The 27857-nt window shown below is 39.0% G+C and overlaps 1 protein-coding gene across 3 annotated transcripts in view; it reads right to left on the bottom strand.

The window, feature by feature from the left end:
* Positions 1-860: 860 nt before the first annotated feature.
* The window catches only part of LOC126284057 (lysosome membrane protein 2), a 643741-nt gene continuing 616744 nt past the window's right edge, over positions 861-27857 (bottom strand). For all 3 annotated transcript variants that reach the window (XM_049982647.1, XM_049982648.1, XM_049982646.1), the window contains 6 exons: positions 24983-25189; positions 21635-21861; positions 11643-11809; positions 10991-11112; positions 10717-10842; positions 861-3642 (listed from right to left, as the gene is read on the bottom strand). In XM_049982647.1, coding sequence (XP_049838604.1) covers positions 3322-3642; positions 10717-10842; positions 10991-11112; positions 11643-11809; positions 21635-21861; positions 24983-25189 — 1170 coding nt within the window. In that variant the 3' untranslated portion in view covers positions 861-3321. The remainder of the gene's footprint in view (positions 3643-10716; positions 10843-10990; positions 11113-11642; positions 11810-21634; positions 21862-24982; positions 25190-27857) is intronic.

Raw genomic sequence — 27857 nt, 5'->3', positions numbered from 1 at the left:
TCAAAGCTTTTATTTCTCCTTCATGGATTTTAATTCCTATTCTGAACGTTTCTTTTGTTTCCTTTATTGCTTGCTCAATACACAGATTGAATAGCATCAAGGAGAGGCTACAACCCTGCCTCACTCGCTTCCCAACCACTGCTTCCCTTTCACGTCCCTCGACTGTTATAACTGCCATCTGGTTTCTGTACAAATTGTAAATAGCATTTCGCTCCCTGTATTTTACCCCTGCCACCTTCATAATTACAAATGCTCGAAATGTAGGTTTGCCTTTCCTTAATCTTCCAAGATGAGTCGTAGGATCAGAAGAGAGTAGCTGGGTAATCAGCCATATAGCGTAATGCTGATTATATGATATTTCAGCAGAAGAGAGTAGCTGCTGAAATATCATATAATCAGCATTTCACCATATGGCTGATTACCCAGATGGCATCCCAAGCCATTAACATGGGAAAAATCTAAAATTATTTATCAAACTGTGTGTTTACATAATAACTTATCTGCATTAATGTGTGAAACAGTTATTTCACACTGAATGAAGTGGGGAATTTAATGTCATTAAATCCACAGAAAAGCAGAAAAGAGGAAAGTAAGATACTGCTATGCCTTGATTCTGTATCTTCATGCTTACCTTCTGCTAGTGACAAAATTAATAAAATTTATTTTTTTGTGTGCATTTCAATAGTGCCACAAATCATAGTTTTTAAAAACAATTACTCTGTTTTAACATCTGTGGAAAAACTAACACTTGTTTGTTAGCCATATTTCTCCCATTTCCTGTGGCTATCTTGCAGCTCAGCTACAATCTTTTAAGTGTAATTATCATGCAATAATATGAGTAATGCAGCAAAAAAATTCACTATTTTAAAGATCAGTTTTTATTTGATTTTACATCACGAATTACACAAAGTTACTGTAATGGCAATTTTCAATATTTTTCAAAGTTAACATTAAAAAAAAGGGTCATATAAAATTAACAGTACTGCCATTACATTCCAGGTACTCTATACAGCTAATTCACTTAATGCTGTAAGTTAACATGTGGCATATAAAATTTTATTGTCGAAATTTATTTTTTAGTCATTTTAAAACATAGTGTACAATTTTTACCCCTACAAAAATAAATATTTTTTCTTCATTTCACTCCTGAAAGAGAGAGGTTTACATATAGGAAGTTCCAATTTAACAGAGTAAAATTTTATGGTATTTATTCTATGTATTACATCACAGAGCAGCTTGTTAGATTGCACATACAGCAAACATAAGATCAAAATTCTTAAAATATGTACCTCTTGGTAATACAAAAATTCTTTAGAACATTTGAAACAGTGAGTCACTATTCTCCGTACTCAATTTCCACATACAGAGCAAGATTTGTTATTCTTACTCTGACAGTTTCTGTGGTTCACATATAAATTACATTCATTCTACAAAATATTGTATACAAGAAAGAAAAACTTACGCAAAATTGATGAATTCAAATGTTGTGTAAAGTATTAGAAACATAATAAAAGCACACGAAGTGCAGTTCCTAAAATGTTAAGCCAAAACACAACCAGAAGATGTTGAGTGCCAATTGCACCAAATGACAGATATAAGGGTTTGTCCATTTTTAAGACAAGATTGCTGGGTAGTACACAAAAAACCAAGATGTTTCATAAGATAGAGGATTCTATAACAAAGGAGCAATGCAGCTGAGAATAAAAAGTTAGTAAGATCACAAGGTTAATTAGAAAAGAGAGTGAATGCTTAATAATAGTCCATATGCCAGAAGTAGAGATACCAGGTACCCTTGCACCATCTTGTATTTTCTCTTAATCAGCCATTTTGTTTTATTTTTTCCAAGCAACCTATGATCTCTAAACTTTTTCTCCCTCTTCTGCTAAACTCTCATTAAATTCATACAACCTAGAACTGTATGCCACCTTGTGCACATCTCCCTAATTTAACATACTGTCATCTGTGAATATGTTTGGCCTTTTCATGTCTGTATAGAATTACTCAAATTATTTTTTTCTTGAAAGTGTTACCATTCTGGCAATACTCTATATTTTGTCATGTGTCTATCTTACTTGCAATTGTTTACTTTCAGTCTACTATAAATTTGTCTAAATCAGAGTCAAAAGCTGCACATTTCTTTTGGTGTCTCTGACAATGCTCCCTGTCCCCTTTCTTTATCTTTTTTTTTTAGTAATTCTACAACAAAAGAATCCAGAACCAAAATCAATTTGTGTAGTGTTAGACATAGTTACTATCAGTTTTGTTGGTCCAATAGACCTCTATACTTAAGGAGGGAAAATTAATTTTTTAATATTTATGATGAACTTGCAGGGTAAAAAAAATGTTTTGAAGACATAACTATAGCGAGACTAAGTAAAGTGATAGAAAATTTTAACTGTATTGTCTTTAAACACACTAGCAATCTTTACCTATGTGGATAACAGTATTTTACCATGCCCAACATTTGTCATCAATTAATCATATGCGAAATGTTTATCATCCTTCTTATGAAACATTGAGCAATAACTGCTAATAGCATCAATACTTATTGTATACATCTGATGTTCTTCCTGCTTTTCTTCGCTGCTTCCAAAGATAGTGGTCTTACACAATACACTGTTTCTCTCATTCAGCTGATATGCACCTTTTTAAGTATAGGTAATTCAGTTTTTAATGTATGCACAACAAATAGCTTAAATGAAGATGCTGAAACATGGAGTAAAAAATCTGGGTAGTTATATACACTTTTAATAATTTGCTTCTGCTGGTATGTGAGCAAAAGAGCAATCATTTATTTTCTTCTTTACAGAATTGAGCAAAAAATCTACATGCATCTTGCTGCAGTACATATTTTTCGTAAAACAAAACTGCAATATGTCTTATTATTTTACTTGTAATGTCAGTGTTCAGAGATCAGTCATCGATACAAAGCTGTATACATACATAAGGATCTCCACTCCTTTGAGCTTTACAGATAGTCATGGATAAAACAAGTTGAAGGAGTACTTCCAAATTGTTCACATTTTGAGTTCTCTGTGGAAAACACTGCTTTCACTGCATTCACAACAGTAACAAACACAATACACCATGGAAATTAAAGCCAGTTGCAAGATGAACTGACATGTTAACAATAAAAAATTGTTCTGGTGGCAGTTCAAGCTACCATCAAACATCCATGTACTTCCAACTGCCATTGCAGGGCTGACATTAGTGTAGCCACTGTCCACTGTATGAAACAGAGTCTTAATATCATTCAAAATCACAAATATTGGGCCACAAGCCTGCTTGCTGCAGATTAGTGATCCAAAACACCCTGCAGATCTAATTTGTTGCACCATTTTCAGGTCCTGTGAGGAATGCAGGGTTCAGAGTTTCAAATGTTTTACCATTGCCATTTGCTGGATGCCCATTTGCAGCAATGTCCTTCTTCTGCTTCTCTGAAGGCTTCACATAGTGACTCGTACCTTCCAAGTGGAGTGTTTCCTGTCGCTTGCTAGAACGCCACAAGCAGGCTGCAGCAATAAGCAGCAGAAGGGCTCCAAGAGCAATCAGACCAAATGAGATGGCTGATCTAGCAATAGGAGGGGCTGTGGCAGCAAGATTGAGCAGCTCAGTGACATCAGTTGGGAGTCCATCAACACCCTGTGGAAAATCAAACATCAGTTTGGATTGTCTTAGGCTGTTATGTCCTATCAGTGTCAATATGCTTTACAACCATATATGAAGTTTTCTAATTTATTATTTGCAAACTCTTAATTATTGGCAAATAATTAAAAAGAGAGTCTTAAATTTTAAAGGTGTTAATATCATGTACTGTTTCATTTACCTATAATGTAATGTATGTGTTTCTCCTCAGTAGATATTCCATTAAGCTGTCAAATTTATTAGAAATACTGAACAAAGCAGAGGGGGACATTTAAGCTTCTGAATAATATTACAGAAAGTTTATGTAGAACATGGAAAGTATGTTCCTAGAATGCATTTGAGTAATTGTTCATAATTAACATGAGCAGACTAGTCATCAAATGGAATTCCAATATACTATTTTTGCATGTATATTGTGAGGTACCAGTTGGTTGGTTAGGGTTGAAGGGACCAAACAGCAAGGTGATCAGTCCTTTGTTTCAAATGTGGTCCATTCCGATAGTGTGACATCTCAGAAAAGTCAGAACGATAAAAGGGAAAAGGCTAAAAAATGTAAAAGGGCAGTCATGTTGTCAATGGTAAAAACAAAATGAGGTAAGTCAGGAAGAGAGCGAACCCAACACTTTGCTAGAGGCAGGAAATATCCCACCTCTGAAGCAGCAGAGGCAAAACCACCTGTGACTTAAAAGGTGCAACCACTAGAATGTAGAAGTGTGAATGGGAAAAAAGAGACTAACCAATCCTAAAAATGATAAAAACAGAGTAAAAGAGGAAGAAAAGAGGATATTGGTCAGGGAGGGGAGTCAGAAATCTCCAAACACGGCTTACAGTGGGAGATATCTCAACACTCACTGCCCTGCCCCAACACCAGAGAGAGATTAAAAACCTGAAAACTGAGAATAAAAACCACTTTCCCGGAGGAAACCAAGAACCAGTTTGACCATCCGGGAATCGTCAGCCAAAATCAAAGGTAAAGTGCGGCGGAGTCTGTACTTAGCACGCAGAGCCAAAAGAAGGAGGCATTCAACCAAAATATGGGCTACTGACTGGAAGGCTCCACAACCACAGAGTGGGGGTGGCCCATCACACAAAGTGAAACCATGAGTCAGCCTGGTATGGCCATGTGAAGACGGACACAGTGTGGTGAAGTCCTTTCGGGAGAGGCTAAAGGAAGAACGCCATGGGCTGGTGTCACCTTAATCACACGAAGTTTAGTAGACAGGGAGGTAGCCTCCCAAGAGTTGGCCCATGATTGTGTTAAATGGGATTTGATGTGAATCCGTAAATCTGCTGCAGGAGGGGTTACAGAAAATGGGGGGTAAGAGACTGCTTCCCCAGCCAAACGATCAGCGAGCTCATTACCTGGGATACCCACATGGCCAGAGACCCAAAGAAAGTCAATGGAACAAGTAGCATGGTGAATATCAGTGAGATGGTCATGGAGAGCAGAGACCAACAGATGGCGCGAAAAACATCTGTCAATAGCCAGAAGGCCACTCATTGTGTCCGTACATAACAAAATGCAGGTGTGTTGGGACTGTTTAATAAAGGTAAGGGCCTGGGACATTGCCATCAGTTTCGCAGTAAACATCCCACATGTAGGTGGCAGCAGATGATTTTCCATTCCAACAGAGGACATGAGGGCATATCCCACATGATCAGCAGATTTAGAGCCATCAGTGTAAAAAACAACAGCATCCCAAAACTCCCATAAAATTCGGCGGAAAAAGGAATGGAACACCATCGGGGGATGGAATCTTTTGGACCTTGGTGGAGATCCATCTGAATTCGAGGCCTAGGAACTAACCAAGGAGGGTTGGAGCGGAGGTAGCAAGGAAGACAGGACAAAGAAGGAAGCTGAAAATCACGGCAAAGAAACGCAAGGCGGAGCCCAACGGGTAAACCCGCCCGACGGCAGGAATCAGGTGGGGGACCTCCATGGTCTCAGAACAGGATAGAATAGGAAGGATGAGTGGGAGAGGAACAGACAGCGAGTGCATAAGACAGCAGAAGCTGTGACCACCGATCAGAAAGGGGGATGGGGAGGGGGGGGGGGGGGGGATCTCAGCTTCAACCAGGAGTCTATCAACAGGGCTAGTAGGGAAGGCACCAGTTGTCAAATGGATACCACGATGGTGGACTGGATCCAGCATCTGCAGTGTGGAAGGAGCAGCTGAACCATAAACTTGACAACCATAGTCCAAGTGAGACAGAACTAGAGCATGATAAAGACAGAGAAGGAGGGAGCGATCCGCACCCCAAGAGGACATGGGCAAGGAAGCAAAGGACATTGAGTTTACAGAACCTACCTTCAGAAGTCTGATATGGGGCAGCCAAGTGAGCTTGTTGAAAAGAAGACCCAGGAAACGAAACTGTGGGACCACAGGAAATCGTTGTGCATCGAGATAGAGCTCTGGATCAGGGTGGATTGTAGTACGCTGACAGAAGTGGACCACCCATGATTTTAAAGGAGAGAATTGAAACCCGTGTGAGAGGATCCATGTGCAGGCACGCCATATAGCTTCCTGGAGCTGCCTCTCTGCAGATGCCATCAGAGGAACTAACCCAAATGCAGAAATCATCCATATACAGGGCAGAGGCGACCAAAGGACCGACAGAGGCCACAAGTCCATCAATAGCAATGTGGAAAAGAAGTACACTCAAGACAGAACCCTGTGAGGTGCCCATCTCCTGGGTCCATGGAGAATTAAAAACAGTACCAACCCGTACCCTCAATGACCAATTGAACAGGAATTGGTAAATAAAAATTCGGGAGTGGGCCCCGAAAACCCCACTGATGAAGTGTAAGTAAGATGTGGTGGCATCAGCCGTGTCATAGGCCTTGCATAGGTCAAAAAATACTGCAACCAAATGGCAGCGCTGGGAAAAAGCCTACCAAAATGCAGATTCCAAGCAAAGTAAATGATCGATCGGAGACCGTCCCTCTTGGAAGCCACACTGGTAAGGGGGCAATAGATCCCAAGATTTGAGGACCCCATTGAGCCGACAGGCTACCATCCATTCAAGTAACTTGCAAACAACATTGGTGAGACTAATTGGCCAATAGCTGTCAACAAATAGGGGGTTCTTACTAGGCTTAAGGACAGGAACCATGATGCTATCCCCCCACTGAGAAGGGAAGTCACCCTGGAGCCTGATATGGTTAAACACCCGGAGAAGATGTTGGCGTTGTGGAGCACTGAGATGTTGAAGCAGTTTTTTATGAATGGAGTCTGGGCCATGGGCTGTATCATGAGAAGAAGAAAGTGTGGAAAGAAATTCCCATTCAGTAAAAGGTAAAACATAAGGTGGAAGATTCGACCCGCTGTTTCCGGTGAATGAAAGCAACCAGATCGGAGGCTGATGCTGATGCCATTGCAAAATGGGTTGCAAGATGTTACGCAAGAATCAACGGGTCCATACAAAGGCCATCTGGGAGGTGAAGGCCTTGGAGGGTGGACTGCCGATGGCAACCTTGGAGAGAGCAAAGTGTAGCCCATACCCATGACATAGGAGCAGTAGAACCGAGGGGAAAAAAAAAATCGTTCCCAACATATCCGTTTCCTCTGATTGATTAAATAACGGGCTTTAGCGTGAAGGCACTTAAGGGTAATAAGGCTGGCAATGAATGGATGCCTCTCAAGGTGTTGCAAAGCTCGATGGCAATCGTGGATGGCAATAGTCGTACTCCACCACGGGCTTGCCGATGATGAAATGGTCCAGATGAGCGTGGTACAGCAAGGCTAGCAGCACGGACAATCACGTCAGATACATCATGTAGGACGTCATCAATACAACCTGACAAAGAGGGAGAAAACACAACCTGTGCAGTGTATAGAGGCCAATCGGTGCCGTTGGAAAGACCAACGAGGTAACCTGTCCATTGGGGAGCGGGAAGGGAGAGAGAGAATCAACGGTAAATGGTCACTATCACGAAGGTTGTCATGTGGCAACCAGTGTAATGAAGGGAGGAGGGAGGAGGGAGGGAGGGGGAGAGAGAGAGAGAGAGAGAGGGAGGAGTGAGGGAGGGGGGGGGGAGAGAGAGAGAGAGAGAGAGAGAGAGAGAGAGAGAGAGAGAGAGAGAGATCAGTGGGTGGCGTAATACCACTGTGGGAGGGGTGGTAAGAATAGTGGACAGAGGGGAACGCTCTCTGCAATATACCCTATGTTCCTGTAACCCTTTCGGCCTTAACCTTTATTAGCCAAATGGCAGAAAAGGTAACATGACCGGCACTGAATTGAGTAGGGGAGCCATCATTAAGAAGGCACAAGTCGTGATCTGTAATAAACTGGTCTATGAGAGGACCTCGTCTAGATGGAAATTAACTGCCCCACAAGGGATGATGAGCATTAAAATCCCCGAGAAGGGGGAAGGGAGGAGGAAGTTGCTGAAAAAGGGCAGTTAAGGCAGCAGGTGTAAGAGTCTTGTCAGGAGGGAGATAAAGATTGCAAGCCGTGACCTCAGAGTCCAGTGGACCCTAACAGCAACTGTTTCCAATGTAGTTTGAAGAGGAATCCACGTGCTAGCAATGTCTGTATGGATCAACGTACAAATGCCACCAGAAGCCCACAAAGCCCACAGGGGTCCGACCTGATTTCGACAGAAACACGGAACCCAAAGAGGGTCAGTGAGTGATCAACAGTAAAATGATATTCCTGTAGAACCACACAAGCTGCAGAGTAAGACGAAAGAAGGGATTTCAATTACAGAAAGTGATGTTAGTGTCCATTACAATTCCATTGGATAGCCACAGAACAATGATTTAAATTGGGGCTGAACAGGCTAAAGCCAGTCATACTGCCGGGTTACCACCTGTCACCGACAAGGAGGGGGTGACATCCATGAACAACAAGTCAGAATCTGGTTGTGAAGCTGGGGATGGGATCTCTGGTGACACCAGAGGCTCTTTATCCAGGGACTTACGTTTCTTCTTCTTTTCTGTTTGAGATCGAGGAGGGCTGCCAGCTGCAGCAAGATCAGGAACAGAAAGAGATCGGGCGACCTGGGGGCCGACAGACCGCAGTTCTCATAGTCGTCGCGTGGCAGCAGACCTTTGGCCTGGAAGGTGCTGGGAAGGGGCATCCTGGGATGGGCGCCCTTGTCCGGCAGACGCTGAAGGAGCGGTACATTTCTCTGGTTGGGGAGGGGGAGTACCACCCAGATGAGAAGGTGTGGGAGCCGCAAGGGAGGGGGAGGGGTCCGGGACAGGGGTAAGGATGGGGGAGAAAGGGGGTGAAGATGTAACTAAAGCATAACTAGATGTCATGGACACAGGGTGAAGACGTGTGTACTTCTTATGAGCCTCTGTGTTGCTTAAACGATCAAGGGACTTATACTCCTGTATCTTCTTTTCCTTCTTATATACTGGGCAATCTGGTGAACGTAGAGATAGATTGCCATGACATGACAATTAACACACACAGGATGGGGAACACAGGGACTCCCCTCATGGAGTGGACATCCACAGTCACCACAGAGAGGGGCCTGCGAACAGCAGGAAGACATGTGTCCAAAACACAAGCACATAAAACACCTCATAGGAGGTGGGATGTATGGCTTCACATTACATCAATAAACCATTATCTTTACTTTCTCAGGGAGGGTATCCCCTTCAAAGGGGAAGCTCCTGATCAGTTTGAGGGATGAGATCCCTGTGAAAAATCACACCTTGAACCATATTTAGAGACTATTGGAGGGGGGGGGGGGGGGGTAATAGACACAGGAATTGTGCCAAAATGGGTACAGGCACGAAGGGCCGCAGACTGGGAAGCTGAAGCAGTTTTGATCAGCAACAAACCCAACCACACCTTGCTCAGGGAGTCCACTTCATCAAACTTTTCTTCAATGTGTTCCACAAAGAATAAAGGTTTGGTATTGGTGAAAGTATCCACATCAGATAGCGGGGGAAAGGCTTTGCCCCTAGCCGACGGGCCTGACCCTCTTCCAAGGGGGGAGCCATGGAAGGGAAGGGAAGGCAGAAGGGGCACAGAAGCAGCACTAGAAGAATCAGTTCCACACAGAGAGTCGGCCGCAGAAGAACGGCCAGAGTTCTGGAATCGTATGCATTTCATTTGCATAGCGTCTGCCCTGATACAACCCACTCTGATCAGGGACTCTTCTCACGGGCACCACCCAGCCACAGCAAGGGCCGTCTGGCATGGTAGCCATTGCCGGGAATTCCAATGCTCCAGAATGACGAGCAACCACTCCAAGGCTTGCATGAGGAGGTCACAGCTCAGGTATCAGAAGTGTGATTACTCTGTGTTCAGGGGGCTCAACCAAAAGAGTACATAGCGAGTGAGGTACCAGTGATAAACGCAATGAATACGAGACTTAGTGACATTCAGCTGTGATCTTTATGTGGATAGTCCAGACTTGACTCAACTCTAACAGGGCCATGTTAAAATACCAAAGCCAAGTTTTATATGATGGGTGAACATAGCGGTAGGGATTGTTTCTATCCAGTGCCTTCTCTGTGAAATCAATAAATTTGTTGTCGAGTTGCTATTCAGATTTTATTTTCTACTCAGATCAATTGGCCTTCATAGAGTGTCTCATAGAGACAAGGACATGTAAATCTGTAAAAATAGATGATGCTCTTTCTGTAACAAACATTTGATCTAAACTTTTATTGGATACTGTGTCAGATTTTTTTAGGAAATACCAATGTAAGAATAATGTCTGGGTTTCTTTAAGTGAACTCTGCTATTGCTAGTAAGAAAATTATGCAGGTAGATTTAACTGCAGAAAATGCTTACTGTGATATGAGCAACATTGGCACAAGTTTTTAGGAATGTTCATGTAAAAACAATGAATACTATTGAAAAAAAAGCTTGTTTACACTGCATATGGTGAGTGGTAAATTAAGAAGTCAACTGAAATGTCACTTTATAGCAGCTATCTGCATCATAATTATAAGGCCTGTGTCTTAACAGGATGCTGAACATTGTGCATCACAAACAGTAACTATGTACATTTTTAGCGTACATCATATTCCATGAATCACAGTTTCATATTTTACACAAGTTGATTGTATTATAAAATACAAAACAGACACCTGATATACTTACATCTTCAAACCACATGATAGGAAACAGTATGTCTGGGAATGTGGCAACTTGCTTGATGTCTGTCACTTGGCTGACCGCCAGATTTATCTGCATTCTGGCTCGTGCACGCAGTGAAACACCAAGGTCCTGAAAGACAATGGGGCAGTGCTTAGAAAGTTGGTGATAAACCTTAAACAGGTTGTGTTTTATTAATTTTGTGGTAATTAAAGCACATTTAAACATTTCCCTGAGTGGTATATGATCATTCACAATATGGCAATAAAAGTGTACTTACTGGTTGTACATCAAGGAAAAAACCATGTTTATCCTTTTCTGGCTTGCTTATGCCTTCAACAGCATCGAGAAACTTGGGATCGGCAAGGTAAAAATGTGGGAAGGACAACATGATTGGTGAATCTGAAAGGAACAGAACAGCCAATAAGTACTCATTTTAAGGAATTTGTTAATTAGCATGGGTTTACACTGTCAAATGTACATATTTTGTAAACATAATTTGGCATTCTCTCTCATCATCATTTTACTCTAGATAAAAAAAAATTAAACCTGCATGGTGGTATCTTTCCCTGTATAATTACAAAGGCAAACAGTTTGGTACTTTGCCTTAAAGTAAGCTCACTGTTTCCCTTCACACAGTACAGTACAGTATAGTAAAATATGAAAGTAAAATGATATTTTTATTTTTATCTGTTTCTTTGATTAAAAGCTAATTAAATACTCATGAAAGTGTTAACAATGAGGATAACTCTTCATCAGACTTGGCATTATCTGTATTTGTCATGTGGACAGGAATTTTATTGGCAACAAAAAAGATCATATTTTTAATGAACGTTACTGCAGAAATATCTAAAAAATTCTTGGCCAGTATGACATAATTACATTAATTTTTTTGCACTTATATTCATATTTCTAAACAGAAAAGTACCTACCATACTGGCACAAGCTAACATTGAACAAGCCATGTGGAGTACACGGTGGTCCTCCTGGGCAGAAGCATTCATTTTCAGGGTTTTGTGCAACTTCTGCAAAGACATCCTGTGGAGGGGTAAAGCGGTAACCCATCACTCCACCATTTGTTTCCACTTCTTTTTCAAATCTGTGAAGAATTAAACTTTTTATAAACAAAGTTACAACTCGGAAACATGCCTAATTTTCCTTTTCTTTACATAACACAATTTACAAAGCTGAAATCACTCATTTAAAATTGGACTAATAAACTTAAATGACATACAGCTTTTGGCTGCCACTTCTGTTATGTCAGATCAAATATAGTAAAATGAAGCTTACCAAGTGAATCATTGGCTTATTTATGGGACCTAAATTTTATATGGAGATTCTTTTTACAATAATGGAAATTACAATAACAAATTGGCAAAGATGAGAAAAGGTAATCATGTATACCTGATTGATGGTTTGTTTGTTTGTTTGTTTGTTTGTTTGGGGGAGGGGACCAAACAGGGAGGTCATCAGTCCCATCAGATGAGGGAAAGATGGGGAAGGAAGTCAGCTGTGCCCTTTCAAATGAACCATCCTGGCATTTGCCTAAAGTGATTAGGGAAATCACAGAAAACACTAAATCATGATAGCTGGATGTAGGTTTTGACCACTGTCCCCCAAATGCGAGTGATTGATATGTAACAAGCTGATAGCATTTTAGAGGAAGGAATGTTAACTAATATTGACACTGAAATGACTAATTATTAATAATATTTTAATAAAATGTGGAAGAACTACAACAAACTGCTGATCTTTAATGTTTATGGTATCAGCTTTTCATGTGAACAAATCCAATGAATGCAGTGTCACTGGCATGTTCATTAGGATATGGTCACAAATTACAACATATCAGTTTGGTCTCCCAACCCAATAACATGGTGCACCCGTAACGTTGTATTATTGACAATTTCTCGCAGCATATCCAGTAGAATCAGGGTGATATGTCATTCTGTGCTGTCCTTCAGACCAAGAAAGGTCTGGATACATTCCTGATAGACATCATCTTTCAGATATCCCTATAACCAGAAGTCACATGGATTTAGGTCAGGGGATCTGGAAGGCCACATATGTTTAAATTGCTTAGAGATGATGCAGTCAAAACTAAAGGTTCCTTGAAGCAAATCCTTCACCTGGCAAGTGACATGTTGTCGCTGCATCTTGCATGAAAATAGTAGTGCAGTCATGTGGAAGCAGTTTTAGGACCCCATAAGTGACAGTTATGAGCATTCACAACACCATGCAAAGTAAAATGTGATTCATCCATCCAAAGAATATTCCCGAGCCACATATCATCCATTTACATGTATGCCAAAAAATGTAGGGCAATTCACGGTATTGCAGCCTATCTTGGGGTTATTTGGTGCACATTCTGAATCTTGCAAGGATGCCAATGTAAAGTGTGCCACAAAATCTTTTGAACTGTTGACCAGAGGGCAGAGAATTCTCATGACACAGCTCAAGCACTGGCTGCTGAGTTTAAGGCATGTGCTGCACAGTTGGCTATCAACAATTGCCATTTTGGACATTCCATGTCAAGTGGTCTAATTTTTTAAAAGTACCCTGCTTGACCATCTTGGATTTTGCTGAAATTTTGTATGTAGAGTACCACATGTCTCACATGAACTTTGGTTAAGTTTTAGATTCTCCAGCCGAATACTTGTTGAGCTACAGCTGTTTCCTTTGAGCTCTAATGTCTCTTGGTATTTTTTTAAAAAATATGAAACTCAACTAACTTCTATAACTTCTTGCACTTGATTTAATGGCAACAATAATTATTATTTCTGTGTGTGCCACGAGTAGATAAATTGTGTCAGGTTAGCCCAAAAAGTTGGCGTCCTAAAGAAATTAAAAGTTCAGAGGTACATATAGATCCTTAAATAATTAGTAATAGATGTCAGATTTGAAGATATAAATCTATAAGTTGTTCTTTTAAAATCTATAATTTTATGTTCCCAGCTCTTTTTGTTAATTCACTAATTTAGTGCAAAGTTGACTACTTTTGCAAAAAGACTAAAAATAGAGTATTTTCAATCCCATGTTGTACAGAAGCAGCTTTTAGAAACAATTCAAACCACTCATTAGAAACAGCACGTTTTGAACATCCTATAAAAGTGGATTAGATTGACTAACACTGGCATACAGTGTCAAAAGAAGAGGGCTAAATTTGGACAAGTCGCAGGACTTGTGAAAGCGCATTACCAGGGTTTTTTTTTCCCCCCACCATGTTTGTTTATAGATCCCTATTATTTTGATCCCAAGTGTTCTGTGGAGTCTATTGTTTTATCTGTTGCATTTCTTGGTGATGGTCTACATCATTCTGGGAATCCATTGCAAATTCTAAACATGAACAATAGCCGTATGAAACCTAGTATACAGGTTTTTAGATTCACATTAGTATTAATTTGCTAATTAGCTTAATTTGAACTGGACATCAATGAATCAATTGATAATGATTATCCTGTAGCCAGATACACTGTTGGGTGCAAATTGTCATCAAAATGCCACCACAGCTCATTTTATTCAAACAAAATTCGGCTCATTTCTCTTAGCAGCTCATCAGAAAATGAAAAATATCTAATTATTTGATGATCCAAAGTTAAGCTTAAGAACAACAACCAGTTCTGCTTGCATCACTAAGTAAAGTATCTCCACAAATATGAAATGAGCCGAAAGTCATGCTGCAATCCGTTTGAAAAGCAGAATTGCTTTGACAAAGGCAGTTTGTTAGACATTGCTAAAGTAATGTCCAAGGAATTGAATAAAGTGACGAAAAGCAAGATTTTCTGATGATTTTGATTCCAATGCTTCTGACCATTTGGATGAAAGGTTGACTTGTTTTAGCCACTTCTACACTGAAAATATGAAAAATAAGCAGCAGAGACAAAGCTGGATACATGAAACAAAAAATTGAATATGAGCAAAATACAGTAGCAGAAAAAATAATGTATCTCTGGAATGACTGAAGACATTGCAAAATCTAATCACTCTGCTGAATGAAGTTTGTGTAATGATCACACTGAGCTTATCAAAGAAATGAAAGCAAAAATTGAAGTATCCATTAGATCAACAGAAGTTCAGTTATTGACTATGGCCCCATAATGTTGGTCAAAGGAAACAAGTTTGGTATTTCTGAACACAAAACAGCCTGGAAAGTTACAGCAGAAAAAGTTATTGATGCATTACTTAATGCAAAGATTGGCAAACCATTGTCAAAGAAATTCATTAATAGATTCAACAGTTTCAATGAAGACAACGAATACAGCAGGATGTGCCCTGGCAAAGAGGACTGTGTTTTAGTTCAACTTGGTGGTATTAAAATATAAAAAAAAGTAGTTGCTACTATGCCATCTTTGAGTGCCAAGGACTGTATGATGCATCATTGTCAAAGCTACCTTGGTGAAGATACAGTTAAACTTTTCCTGGAAGAAATATTCCACCACAGGGATGCAGAAGAATTTATTGAATTCAAACAGTGGTTTCACACTGACTATGAAACACTAGAAACAAATGTCTCCATAGTGGAGAACTTTATGGAAAAACCCTGAAAGACCAAAATATACTACTCCAGTGATCTACAAGAACTATCTACAAGAACTATGTGAATTTATGCAACTGTAGAAGTGATTTCAATATTTAGGCTGAAAGGAACTTCTTTGGTACAAGCCATGGGAAATGGAGTTGGTGGAGTGACTAAATGGTTGGCTGCATGGGCAAGCCTCCAAAGATCTTGATCTAACCAAATATTGATGCCGAAGAATCTCTTCAACTTTTGTGATCAAAATGTAAATGGAATTAAATATATACTTGTCAGAAAAACTGAAATTGGAGAAAACAAAGTTTCAGAAGAAATTTGGTGATAAAACTGCACAACAGCTGGTATGAGAGAGCATCACCAACTTGTACCAGTTGACTCAAACTGAATTTGTATCTGCAAAGTTTCCAATGACATGATATATTTTGTTGCCAGAATTCTGACACCGCTATACTGTATTTGAAATTACCTGACCTGTCCCCTGGCTGATATGTTGCCTGTATTTATGACAACAAATAGTTGACTGGCAATGTTGCTGAAGTTTCAGTTGAAAAAAAATGGTGCATTGATCAAATTTATGCATCTGCCAGGTCGTGCTCATTTCTTTCATTGGCCAGAAAGGCAAGATATATGTCGGATTCTGGAGCAACACCTGATTTACATGCTTCCTGCTCTTTCAGTCACATAGTCTGGCTGGCAATATAAATTTCCAGAAACCATGCTGAAGGAAGTGGCTTGTAAATGTAACAAGATGTGAGGAAAGATTACTATCAATTGAAATAAAGCTGTGGACACTGGCTTGGGAACCATATAAGATACGAAGTTTAGGCTTGGGGTCCTAGGATAAGATGCCTAATCATTGCCATGGGAACCAGGCAGACACCTACTTGAGGCTTTGGAACCATGAGTATGAAACCAAATTACAGACCTGAGAATCTGTACTAAGAAACCCACTGTACTGGTATGTAGGAAAAGCCAAGGATAACCACTGTAAGCTCCCGCAAAAGATGTATTTTGCTATGCCGGAAGGCAAGAACAAACGATAAAGACCTCATTCAGTTTTTTGTCACCTTATGTCTTGAGTTCTCGTGGAGAGAGGACATGTTTAGATATGAGATGCATGTAGTAGCTTTCACGGTATCTGAATAATAATTTCTCTCAGTGCATCACAAAATGGTCATGTCACACCTGCTGCCTGCAAATGAGGAGGAAGTCTGATAAAAATGAAAATTACATTACCTACATGGTCAATCATAAGTTTTGTGGCATCTGAAGAAGAAGCACCTAACAGGAGTGTGCAGATTCTGACTACATGAAAGTAAGTTCATGTTAAAACGGACTCAAAGGAGACCTAGTATAAAAACCCAAAATTTGGGCATTAATTGAAAATAATTGATTTCTATTAATCCCTTTATTTATGCACCCTTTCTTATTATTGCTATGTATGCGTATACATATATAAATCTGCACACCACCTGTGGCTGGTATTTCATGGCTATCGGGTGTGACCCCTTATGGCAATAGGGTTCCCAGTTCAAGTTCTCGAACTGGTAGTGACAATATCAGCATGGACCAATGCAATAGAGTACTAATAATTTCTCAATAACAAAAGCATTAAAAGAAGTCTGTATAAACGAAAAGTCAGAATTTCAGTATTAAAATAAAAACTGTTGTATGGAAATGCTCTCTTTTCTTAGGGCACTGTAAGCTAGTGGTATTTCATCAAATCTACTTTTCTAGGAGGTTCAAAACTACTCTATCTAATGAGAGTAGTTTTAAAATGTTTTCTGGAAGACACTTTGGTGCAACATGGGATTGAAAGTACCCTATTTTTGGCTTTTTACAAAAATCATCAACTTTAGACTGAATTTGTATAGTAACAGGAAGAGCTAGTGACATAAAATTAAAAATTTTAAAAGAAAAACTTTTAGACATGCTATGCATCAAATTTGACATCTATTACTTAATTATTTAAGGAGCTATGTAACTTTGAACTTTTAAATTTTTTTAGAGTGCTAATTTTTTAGGTTGACAATTATTATTACAATTAAACAGAGAGCAAAAAGTTGTACAAGCAAGCTAAGTTTCATTTTATAATATACCAAGAGACATATTACGTCTCAAAATTGGTGAAAGCTCACTGTGTTTAACCAAAGTTCATTTGAGACATGTGGTATTCCACATACAAAATTTCAGCAAAATCCAAGATGGTTGAACAGGGAGTCCTAGACCACTTGACATGTAATGACCCATTGGTCTCCCTGCTGAACCACCTACTTCATCTTTTCTTCAGATTTCTTGGCCATATTCTTTGGCCCGTTTATTGACATGTGGCCTCATCACAGCTGTTTCTGATGATATTCCCACAGTGCAGCACTGCTATTACTGATGTTCTGATAAAATAACTTTACTGTCAGTGTATGGTCTTTCTTCTCAGTAGTCATTTTGTTTCATATGGGAAACTTCAACATTCATAACCCTTTATACCAAGAGTCACTTAAGAAAAGATAGCAATAAGTGTCACCTAGCGACACACAGCATACCAACATCAAAACAGCAAAAATTTCACATTGCGACTGCTCACAGTGCCACATTTTCACTTAGTGGCAGAAAGTGGATCTATTTTTTTTTTTTTTTTTAAAGAAAATATGATGGTTCAGCATACTACAGTATATACAAGCTGCATTGCAGTACTCTAAGCATCATCAGTTTGATTATAGCCACTGGTTAAGTTGCTAAATGTATCTGCCTGTCTCTCTCCCTTACAAGGGTCATTCAAAGAAAGATGTGCAAATTAGACACACTAAGGAAAGATGGCACATCATTAGTGAAAATTAAGCAGTTGGTAACTGATGTGTGGACTGCCATTAACAATTTGAATTACATGGTCCTATATAAAATTCTGTGTATACTATCTCAGCTACACTAAAGTGGCATAATATTTACCTTTTGGTATTAATGTTTTTCCTGGCAGTTCTTTCATGCAGTGTTATGATCTAGGTAGTATGTTCTAATACAGGTGTGTGTGCGCTAAGGAATCTCATTTAAACTGCCTTTGCAATATTTTCTGTCTGAATTAACTTCAGTTTTTCATACATCTACATCTGTATCAATATCCTGCAAGCCACCTTATGGTATGTGGCTGAGGGTAAATATGGTACCACTAACTGGTACCCATTCCCTGTTACACTCTCAAATAGCACATGGGTACAATGATTGTCAGTAAGCCTCCGTATTAGCTCTAATTTCTCAAATTTTCTTGTTATGGTCATTTTGTGAGACATATGTGGGAGGAAGTAATAGGTTGCCCAACACTTATCAGAAAGTACTCTCTCAACATTTCAATAGTAAACCTCTCCATGATGCATTATGTCTCTCATGTAGAGTCTGTGACTGGAATTTATTGAGCACCTCTGGCCAGAGGGTCATGTGATGAGAAGCATTGCCCCTAATTGGATCTTTTCTATCCTTCTATCAATCTTCCCTAGTAGGAGTACCTGTTTTATGGACAGTGCTCAAATTTGTCAACCAAGTGCCTTGTAAGCCACTTATTTTCATGGATAAGTTACATTTCCTTAATTTTTTTCTTCTGAATCTATCCAGCATCTGTTTCTCATACTATCTGTTTTATGTGATCATTCCACTTAAGGACACTCCAGATAGTTACTCCTCGATTTTTAATGGTAGATACAATTTCCAACCATTTGTCACAAGTGGTGTAGTTGTTTGGTAGTAGATTTCTTTTTGTATGTATGTGCAGTACATTACATTCATATATGTTCAGTGTCGACTGCCAGATCCTGCACCATTCCTATGTAGATCTTTCAGCAAGTTGATACTGTCGTCTGGCATTGCTACTTTCTTTTAGACAACTGCATCACCTGTGAATGGTATTGAAGAGCTTTTGACAGTTTCTACTAGATCAGTTACATACATTTAAACAGGAACAGTCTTATCACACTTCATTGAGGTACTCCATAAAATACCTTTACACCTGTCAATTTTGTTCCATTAAGAGTGACATGGTGAGTTCTGTCACAAGGGAGTATCTAATCCATACACAAATTTGGTCCTATACTTGATAAGCTCATGTTTTTTTTTTTTTTCACTAAACAGTAATGTGGGACAGTGTAAAGTGTCTTTCTGAATTCAAAGAACACAGCATCAACATGAGTGCCCTTGTGTACAGCATTATAACCCTCATGAAGTAACAGAGCAAGCTGAGTTCCACAAGATTTCTCTTTGCAGAATTCATGTTTATTTTTATTGAGGATATTTTCAGTCTCCAAAAGCTTCACAATTCTTGAGCATAAAGCACATTCCATAATTCCATAACAGATTAACATCAATAATATAGTCCTGTGATTATGTGCATCTGTCTTATGACCCTTCTTGGAAACTAGAATGACCTGTACCTTTTTCCAGTTGCTCTGTACAATCTGTCACTCCAGTGAACTATGATAAATTGCTGTTAGAAAGGGAGGAAGTTCATTCTCATGATCTTCGTAGAATTGTACAGGTATCTGGTCATGATGGAAAGTTCATTCTCATGATCTTTGTAGAATCGTACAGGTATCTGATCCTGCTGCTTTGCCATTACCAAGTGGTTGTAGTTGCTTTTCCATTCTGTGATCGATTATCTTAATACCTGTTATTTTGATGTTCATAGGATGATTGGTCGGAGAGACTACTATGATCCTCAATGGAGAAATAATTTTGGAAGATGAAATTCAATATTTCAGCCTTTTCTGTTACCTTCTGTTTCACTGTCAGTACAGTTACTAAGTGACTGATAGACAATTTCAAACTGCTTAATGATTTTACATCAGACCAAAACCTCTTAAGTTTCTAAGTCAGATTGGTTGACAATATTTTACTTTCAAAGTTATTGAACACTTCTCTCATAGCACTCTTTATGCTCATTTTCACTTTGTTCAGCTTTTGTTTGTCAAGCTAGATTTTGACTTCTCTTGAATCTGTGATGAAGCTCTGTTTAGATAACAGTTTTCTAACAGGTTCACTAAAACATTGTGGGTTTCTTCCAAACATGAAGACCTTTCTCAGGACATTCTTGTCCAAGGCATATTATATGATGATTTTTTTTCTTTGTTTATCCTTCATATAGAGGAAAAAACTGCACAAGCTATATAAGCAACAATCACTATTCGAGTGAACTTTTAAAGATTGAGGATTTATTTGTGTACACTAATGGACAACAATTTCCTTGCCCTTTTTTTAAAAAAAAAGATGTGCAGCTTTTGTGATGAAGAATTTCCTCAATTTAGTTGAAAGAAAATTCACATGCATACACAATTCAATATTTTAACATTAGAAAATGTGACACCTATAACAATCATGATCTGTCAAGTAGCTAACTAACTTTTGAATGTTAAGTTCATTGGTAATCTCATTAACATCAAATAAAATCTTAGAAGTTTTCCATAAGTTAGCTGTTTCCCTTTCAATTTGTTTCATTAATGACTGTCCTTTCTCAGTGTAGAACATAATTAAGATTATAGTGAAATCCAAAAAATTATTGTCAAAATCTGCTGATCTGTTACAAGAAATACACCTAAGGCCTATCAGAGATATACTTACTGAACTATATTTATGGAAAATATTGCCAATTTTCAGTAGCAGTGAGTACCATATGAAGGATGAAGGCAATACAGAATAACAACAAGTAGAACATTTTCCTTAAAACATATCTAGTGCTGTAGAAGGGCCTCTTTCACTCTTGCACTAATCATAAGAATAATAAGAGATCAGCTGTTCACTATATGAAAAGAGTTAATGTATACTGCTTTTTTATAACTTTGCTATAAGGAATACGCTATGCACCTTTCATGTAAATTATGACCTCTGAACAGTAAGATAGGCCTCTGATGTCATTGTGGTCAATCTCTCATTTGACCTTCCTCACAGTAAAAATCATTTAATTTCATGAGCAATTGTCTCAGATACATGTTTATATATTTTAGGTAGTGCTTCTTTCCATACTGTGACTTATTAGTGAAGGAGCTTTACGTCTATTACTTCAACAATGTCAATAATCAGAAAAAAGTGTTTATGTTGCTGTACTTGCATAAAAAATCATATTTCCTCTCATTTAAAGTTCACAATCAAAACAGCACTAATTAATGCAATGGTTCATTTGCCCTGTTAAATGTAATTCTGATGATAGATGCATAAATGTGTTAAGTTGTGAAATACATGTACATAAAAAGCTATCAAATGAAACATTGTGTTATTTGTTATAGAAATTCCAGCATTAGACCACAAAGATTTTCATCATTCATTATTTGATTCCCAGCACTGACAAAACATATAATTAAAGTCTAGGTCATACTAGTTGTGTTAACACATGATACCAATAACAAAAATGATATTTACCTGAGAGGTAGCAGCCGACATAGATCTTTGTCATAAACATAGAGAGTTGTACTTTTTGTAATTTGTGGAGGAAAAATTGATCCATCACTACCATTAAGTCTGTTACATTCCTCAGTTTTCCAGTGCGGCAGATGAGTACGGCCATTGAATGTATCAATTAAGCCATAATGTGTGATGTCATCACCACCTGTGAAGACTGTTACATTGTCCTTTGCTGTACCATTTTTCTGAAACATTTTATTACCTGTGTTAGAATAATGATAATATATTACTGGAATAATCAAAAGATGAAGAAATTGAAGAAATGTACGATGAAATAAAAGAAATTATTCAGATAGTGAAGGGAGACGAAAATTTAATAGTAATGGGTGACTGGAATTCGAGTGTAGGAAAAGGGAGAGAAGGAAACATAGTAGGTGAATATGGATTGGGGCTAAGAAATGAAAGAGGAAGCCGCCTAGTAGAATTTTGCACAGAGCACAACTTAATCATAGCTAACACTTGGTTTAAGAATCATGAAAGAAGGTTGTATACGTGGAAGAACCCTGGAGATACTAAAAGGTATCAGATAGATTATATAATGGTAAGACAGAGATTTAGGAACCAGGTTTTAAGTTGTAAGACATTTCCAGGGGCAGATGTGGACTCTGACCACAATCTATTGGTTATGACCTGTAGATTAAAACTGAAGAAACTGCAAAAATGTGGGAAATTAAGGAGATGGGACCTGGATAAACTGAAAGAACCAGAGGTTGTACAGAGTTTCAGGGAGAGGATAAGGGAACAATTGACAGGAATAGGGGAAAGAAATACAGTAGAAGAAGAATGGGTAGCTCTGAGGGATGAAGTAGTGAAGGCAGCAGAGGATAAAGTAGGTACAAAGACGAGGGCTGCTAGAAATCCTTGGGTAACAGAAGAAATATTGAATTTAATTGATGAAAGGAGAAAATATAAAAATGCAGTAAATGAAGCAGGCAAGAAGGAATACAAACGTCTCAAAAATGAGATCGACAGGAAGTGCAAAATGGCTAAACAGGGATGGCTAGAGGACAAATGTAAGGATGTAGAAGCTTATCTCACTAGGGGTAAAATAGATACTGCCTACAGGAAAATTAAAGAGACCTTTGGAGAGAAGAGAACCATGTGTATGAATATCAAGAGCTCAGATGGCAACCCAGTTCTAAGCAAAGAAGGGAAGGCAGAAATGTGGAAGGAGTATATAGAAGGTTTATACAAGGGCGATGTACTTGAGGACAATATTATGGAAATGGAAGAGGATGTAGATGAAGACGAAATGGGAGATACGATACTGCGTGAAGAGTTTGACAGAGCACTGAAAGACCTGAGTCGAAACAAGGCCCCCGGAGTAGACAACATTCCATTAGAACTACTGACGGCCTTGGGAGAACCAGTCCTGACAAAACTCTACGAGCTGGTGAGCAAGATGTATGAGACAGGCGAAATACCCTCAGACTTCAAGAAGAATATAATAATTCCAATCCCAAAGAAAGCAGGTGCTGACAGATGTGAAAATTACCGAACTATCAGTTTAATAAGCCACGGCTGCAAAATACTAACGCGAATTCTTTACAGACGAATGGAAAAACTGGTAGATGCAGACCTCGGGGAGGATCAGTTTGGATTCCGTCGAAATGTTGGAACACGTGAGGCAATACTGACCTTACGACTTACCTTAGAAGAAAGATTAAGAAAAGGCAAACCTACGTTTCTAGCATTTGTAGACTTAGAGAAAGCTTTTGACAATGTTGACTGGAATACTCTTTTTCAAATTCTAAAGGTGGCAGGGGTAAAATACAGGGAGCGAAAGGCTATTTACAATTTGTACAGAAACCAGATGGCAGTAATAAGAGTCGAGGGGCATGAAAGGGAAGCAGTGGTTGGGAAAGGAGTGAGACAGGGCTGTAGCCTCTCCCCGATGTTATTCAATCTGTATATTGAGCAAGCAGTAAAGGAAACAAAAGAAAAATTTGGAGTAGGTATTAAAATTCATGGAGACGAAGTAAAAACTTTGAGGTTCGCCGATTACATTGTAATTCTGTCAGAGACGGCAAAGGACTTGGAAGAGCAGTTGAACGGAATGGACAGTGTCTTGAAAGGAGGATATAAGATGAACATTAACAAAAGCAAAACGAGGATAATGGAATGTAGTCAAATTAAATCGGGTGATGCTGAGGGAATTAGATTAGGAAATGAGACACTTAAAGTAGTAAAGGAGTTTTGCTATTTAGGAAGTAAAATAACTGATGATGGTCGAAGTAGAGAGGATATAAAATGTAGACTGGCAATGGCAAGGAAAGCGTTTCTGAAGAAGAGAAATTTGTTAACATCGAATATAGATTTATGTATCAGGAAGTCGTTTCTGAAAGTATTTGTTTGGAGTGTAGCCATGTATGGAAGTGAAACATGGACGATAACTAGTTTGGACAAGAAGAGAATAGAAGCTTTCAAAATGTGGTGCTACAGAAGAATACTGAAGATAAGGTGGATAGATCACGTAACTAATGAGGAGGTATTGAATAGGATTGGGGAGAAGAGAAGTTTGTGGCACAACTTGACTAGAAGAAGGGATCGGTTGGTAGGAGATGTTTTGAGGCATCAAGGGATCACAAATTTAGCATTGGAGGGCAGCGTGGAGGGTAAAAATCGTAGAGGGAGACCGAGAGATCAGTACACTAAGCAGATTCAGAAGGATGTAGGTTGCAGTAGGTACTGGGAGATGAAGCAGCTTGCACAGGATAGAGTAGCATGGAGAGCTGCATCAAACCAGTCTCAGGACTGAAGACAACAACAACAACAACAATCACAACTATGTTCAAATATGAAACAAGGATTTGCAAACAGAGTAGCTACCGTGTGGTTTACTATGCGGCAAGTGGTTGTATAATAGTTATGCAGGTACTGATTATACAGTGATAGCATTTGGATGTACAGCAATTAATAAATATGGTTTATCCAATAGTTTTGATTTTTATTCTATATGAGATTGTGATTTGTTTCCTCTACCCCTCCCTCTTCCACAAAAGTAATATAAAGTCATGTTCTGCTCCCCCCTCCCCCACCTACCCCCCTCCCTCTCACTCGGCTCATGTCATGGATATGCTTTTGTTTGGATATGCATTGTTTAGAGTATAAAGTTAAAAGCAGAGCAGCAGTATTTGCAAGCAGTTATTGTTGTAAGACACTAACTGGTGGTTTCTAACCACTTTTCTGCTTTTGTGTATAATGAATAAATGGAACAACTAACCTTAAAATAATTGTTTGAAAAATGCTTATTTATAAAAAAAATTGAAGTGTGAAAACTTTTAGTGTCATAAATAAAATACTCACCCCATACAGAAGTCCGAACTCTTCATATGGAAGCTTCTGTTCTTTGCTGACAACATCCTTTGCAAGTTTGAGCAAAGGGTCTTCATAACCCCAAAGCAGCTGGGCCACAGACACTTCTACAAAAGGTTTTATTTTCAAGATGTCCATTATGGAGGCCATGGCCAGTCGCAAGAAACGTGCTGCATGCTTGCTCTGAGATGTTGCACTCTGTTGTAGATAAGAGAGTAAATATGAAGTTGTTACAAACAAGGACATACCATTATAAGGCTCTGAAAGTATGTCAACTTTTAAAATAATTTTTGTTTTACAAAAATAGAAAATTCTGAATGAACCAAACAATTGGATTATCAGTGAATGACCAGATTTGTTCTTTTTTTTTTTTTTTCACTTGATATTTAGCTGCATATGCAAGTTCTGTCTTAGTCACTAATAGTCTAAGGACTGTGAAGACAACATAAATTTTCACCACATTTATTTATGCTCTAGCAATATTGCAGGGGCGAAGCTATAAAAGTTCTTGGGTGCAGTTCAGTTGTATAGCTAAGAAAGCCTGTTAATTGAAATAATGAAACATTAACAGATATTTCATTTATTTTAATTTGGTAAATGAAAAAGACATCAGATGCTAGCAGGCTATTTGGCTATGCATATAAGAAAATTGATCATGGTGGAGAAAGAATTATATAAAAGGTAAGAATATGGGTCCTCATTTGGCCTTGAGAGATAGTAATATCAGTGGTATTCTAAGTGGAGGGGTTTTATCTACTATCATTCCCATTAATCAATTAATAATTTGTATTCTGTGGGTAACATCAAGAAAGGACAGGACATATGTATTCTATGGATACTACAGGATTTGGCAATGGACATGGATGTGTTAAAGAAAATGGAAGGAAGGAAAGAAAGAAAGGAGGAAGGGTGGGTTCAACATTGTGTCAATATTGAGATCACTATAGAGAGAGCACAAGCTCCAATTGCTTAAAGGATGGAGGAAGAAATTGATCATGCCCTTTCAAAGCGAACACTATGCCACCTCACAAAAAATAGAAGGGGGCCATATTCTTTTCACTAATCATTTGCATTTCTCTAATTATAACTTTTCTTTTATTTACTTTTCATGTAATTATATTTTACAGAAATTCTTCAACTTTAGATAAGTGTCCGGCTCCAAATTATGTATTTTAATGCACAACAGAAAAATCCCACAACATGCAGAACTGGCATCAGATAGTAATGGAAAACATGTTGCTACATAGTTTTCCCCACCCATTAACATAACAATATTGAACTAACTGCTTTTGTCCTTTGGACAAAATACTGTATATGCTGGAATATTCTAGTATATGACTAAAGTCTAATAACCCTGAAATGCCTTAACTTAGAATAGATGTGCAATGCGACCTTTGTATCTTGGGGGAGAAAGGGTGGACATAGGAACAACAGCTTTGTTGAATTTAAAAGTCTATGCTCTCAAAATAAGAGTGATCCATCTGCCAATTACCTCCACATCAAAAGATGGTAACACCAGGACCTCCACTCATATGAAACCTATTAACTATTATCATTACCTCCACTTCAACAGCTGCAACCCATTCCATTCCAAGAAGTTCCTTCTGTATAGCCCAGCCACTTATGGCTATCACATCTATATTGATGAGTTGTCCCTCTAAAAATACACTGAGGGTCTCTCTAAGGCCTTTACAGACTATAATTACCCTACCAACCTTGTACAAACAGTTGTCCCATGCCTTATCTCTCCAATCACCCACCACCTCCCAAAGTCCCACCTTCTGCCCACAGAAAAATATTCCTCTCTTTACTCAGTACTATCCAGGACTGGACAGCTGAATCACATCCTCCACCAGGGTTTTGACTACCTCTCATTGTGCCCTGAAATGATGAATGTCCTATGAACTACCCATCCCAACCCTCCCACATTGATATTTCATCATCCGCCGAACCTACACAGTATATTTGTCAATCCTTCCCCAACCTCTTCTCCCAATCCCTTACCTCTTGGCCCATATCGCTTTAGTAGACCTAGATGCAAGACCTGTCCCATACATCCTCCCACCCCTACCTACTCCAGTCTAGTCACAAGCATCACCTATCACATCAAAGGCAGGGCTACCTGTGAAAGCAATCACGTGATCTACAAGCTAAGCTGCACCCACTGTGCTGCAGTCTATGCTGGCTTGACAACAAACAATCTTTCTGTCCATATGATGCATGAATGGCTACTGAAACTGTGGTCAAGAAACAGCTGGACCACCCTATTACTGAGCACACCACCCAACACAACATTCTTCATTTCAATGACTGCTTCACAGCCTGTGCCACTTGGATCCTTCCCACCAACACTAGGTTTTCTGAAGTGCACAGGTGGGAACTCTCCCTGCAATATATCCTATGTTCCCATAACCCTCATGACCTCATTGTCCTTTGGCCACCTATCTCCTTCCCTGTTCCCATTTCAGTGCTGAACAGTCCTCTATTCCACCAATGCACGCAAAGTCTTTACCTCTCTCCTTTTACTCTAACCCCCTCCTCTTTTGCTTTCCATCTAACCTTCTGACTAGTATCTGGTTACCCTACCTCTCTTCACCTCACCTATGTATGCTCCCAAAAGCAGCACTTTACCATGCCCCACTCTACCAGGCTATCCTTCCCCTTCCCTGCCCCAACCACCTCCTTACTCCCACCACATGGTTGCATCTCCCATCATGCACAGCCACTTGCAGAGTGGCTTCAGCAGCCAGAGACTGTGGTCGTGTGTGCGAGTCACATTTGCATGCACAAGTTTTTCTATGTTCTGTCTACAACAAAGGCCTTGTTGGCTGAAAGATCATTTTCTGACAGTTTTTTTGTAGTTGTG

The sequence above is a fragment of the Schistocerca gregaria genome, chromosome 8, assembly GCF_023897955.1.
Source record: "Schistocerca gregaria isolate iqSchGreg1 chromosome 8, iqSchGreg1.2, whole genome shotgun sequence".
NCBI classification, from domain to species: domain Eukaryota; kingdom Metazoa; phylum Arthropoda; class Insecta; order Orthoptera; family Acrididae; genus Schistocerca; species Schistocerca gregaria.
The sequence above is the reverse complement of the archived record's forward strand: the minus strand, read 5'-3'. Positions and strand labels throughout refer to the sequence as shown.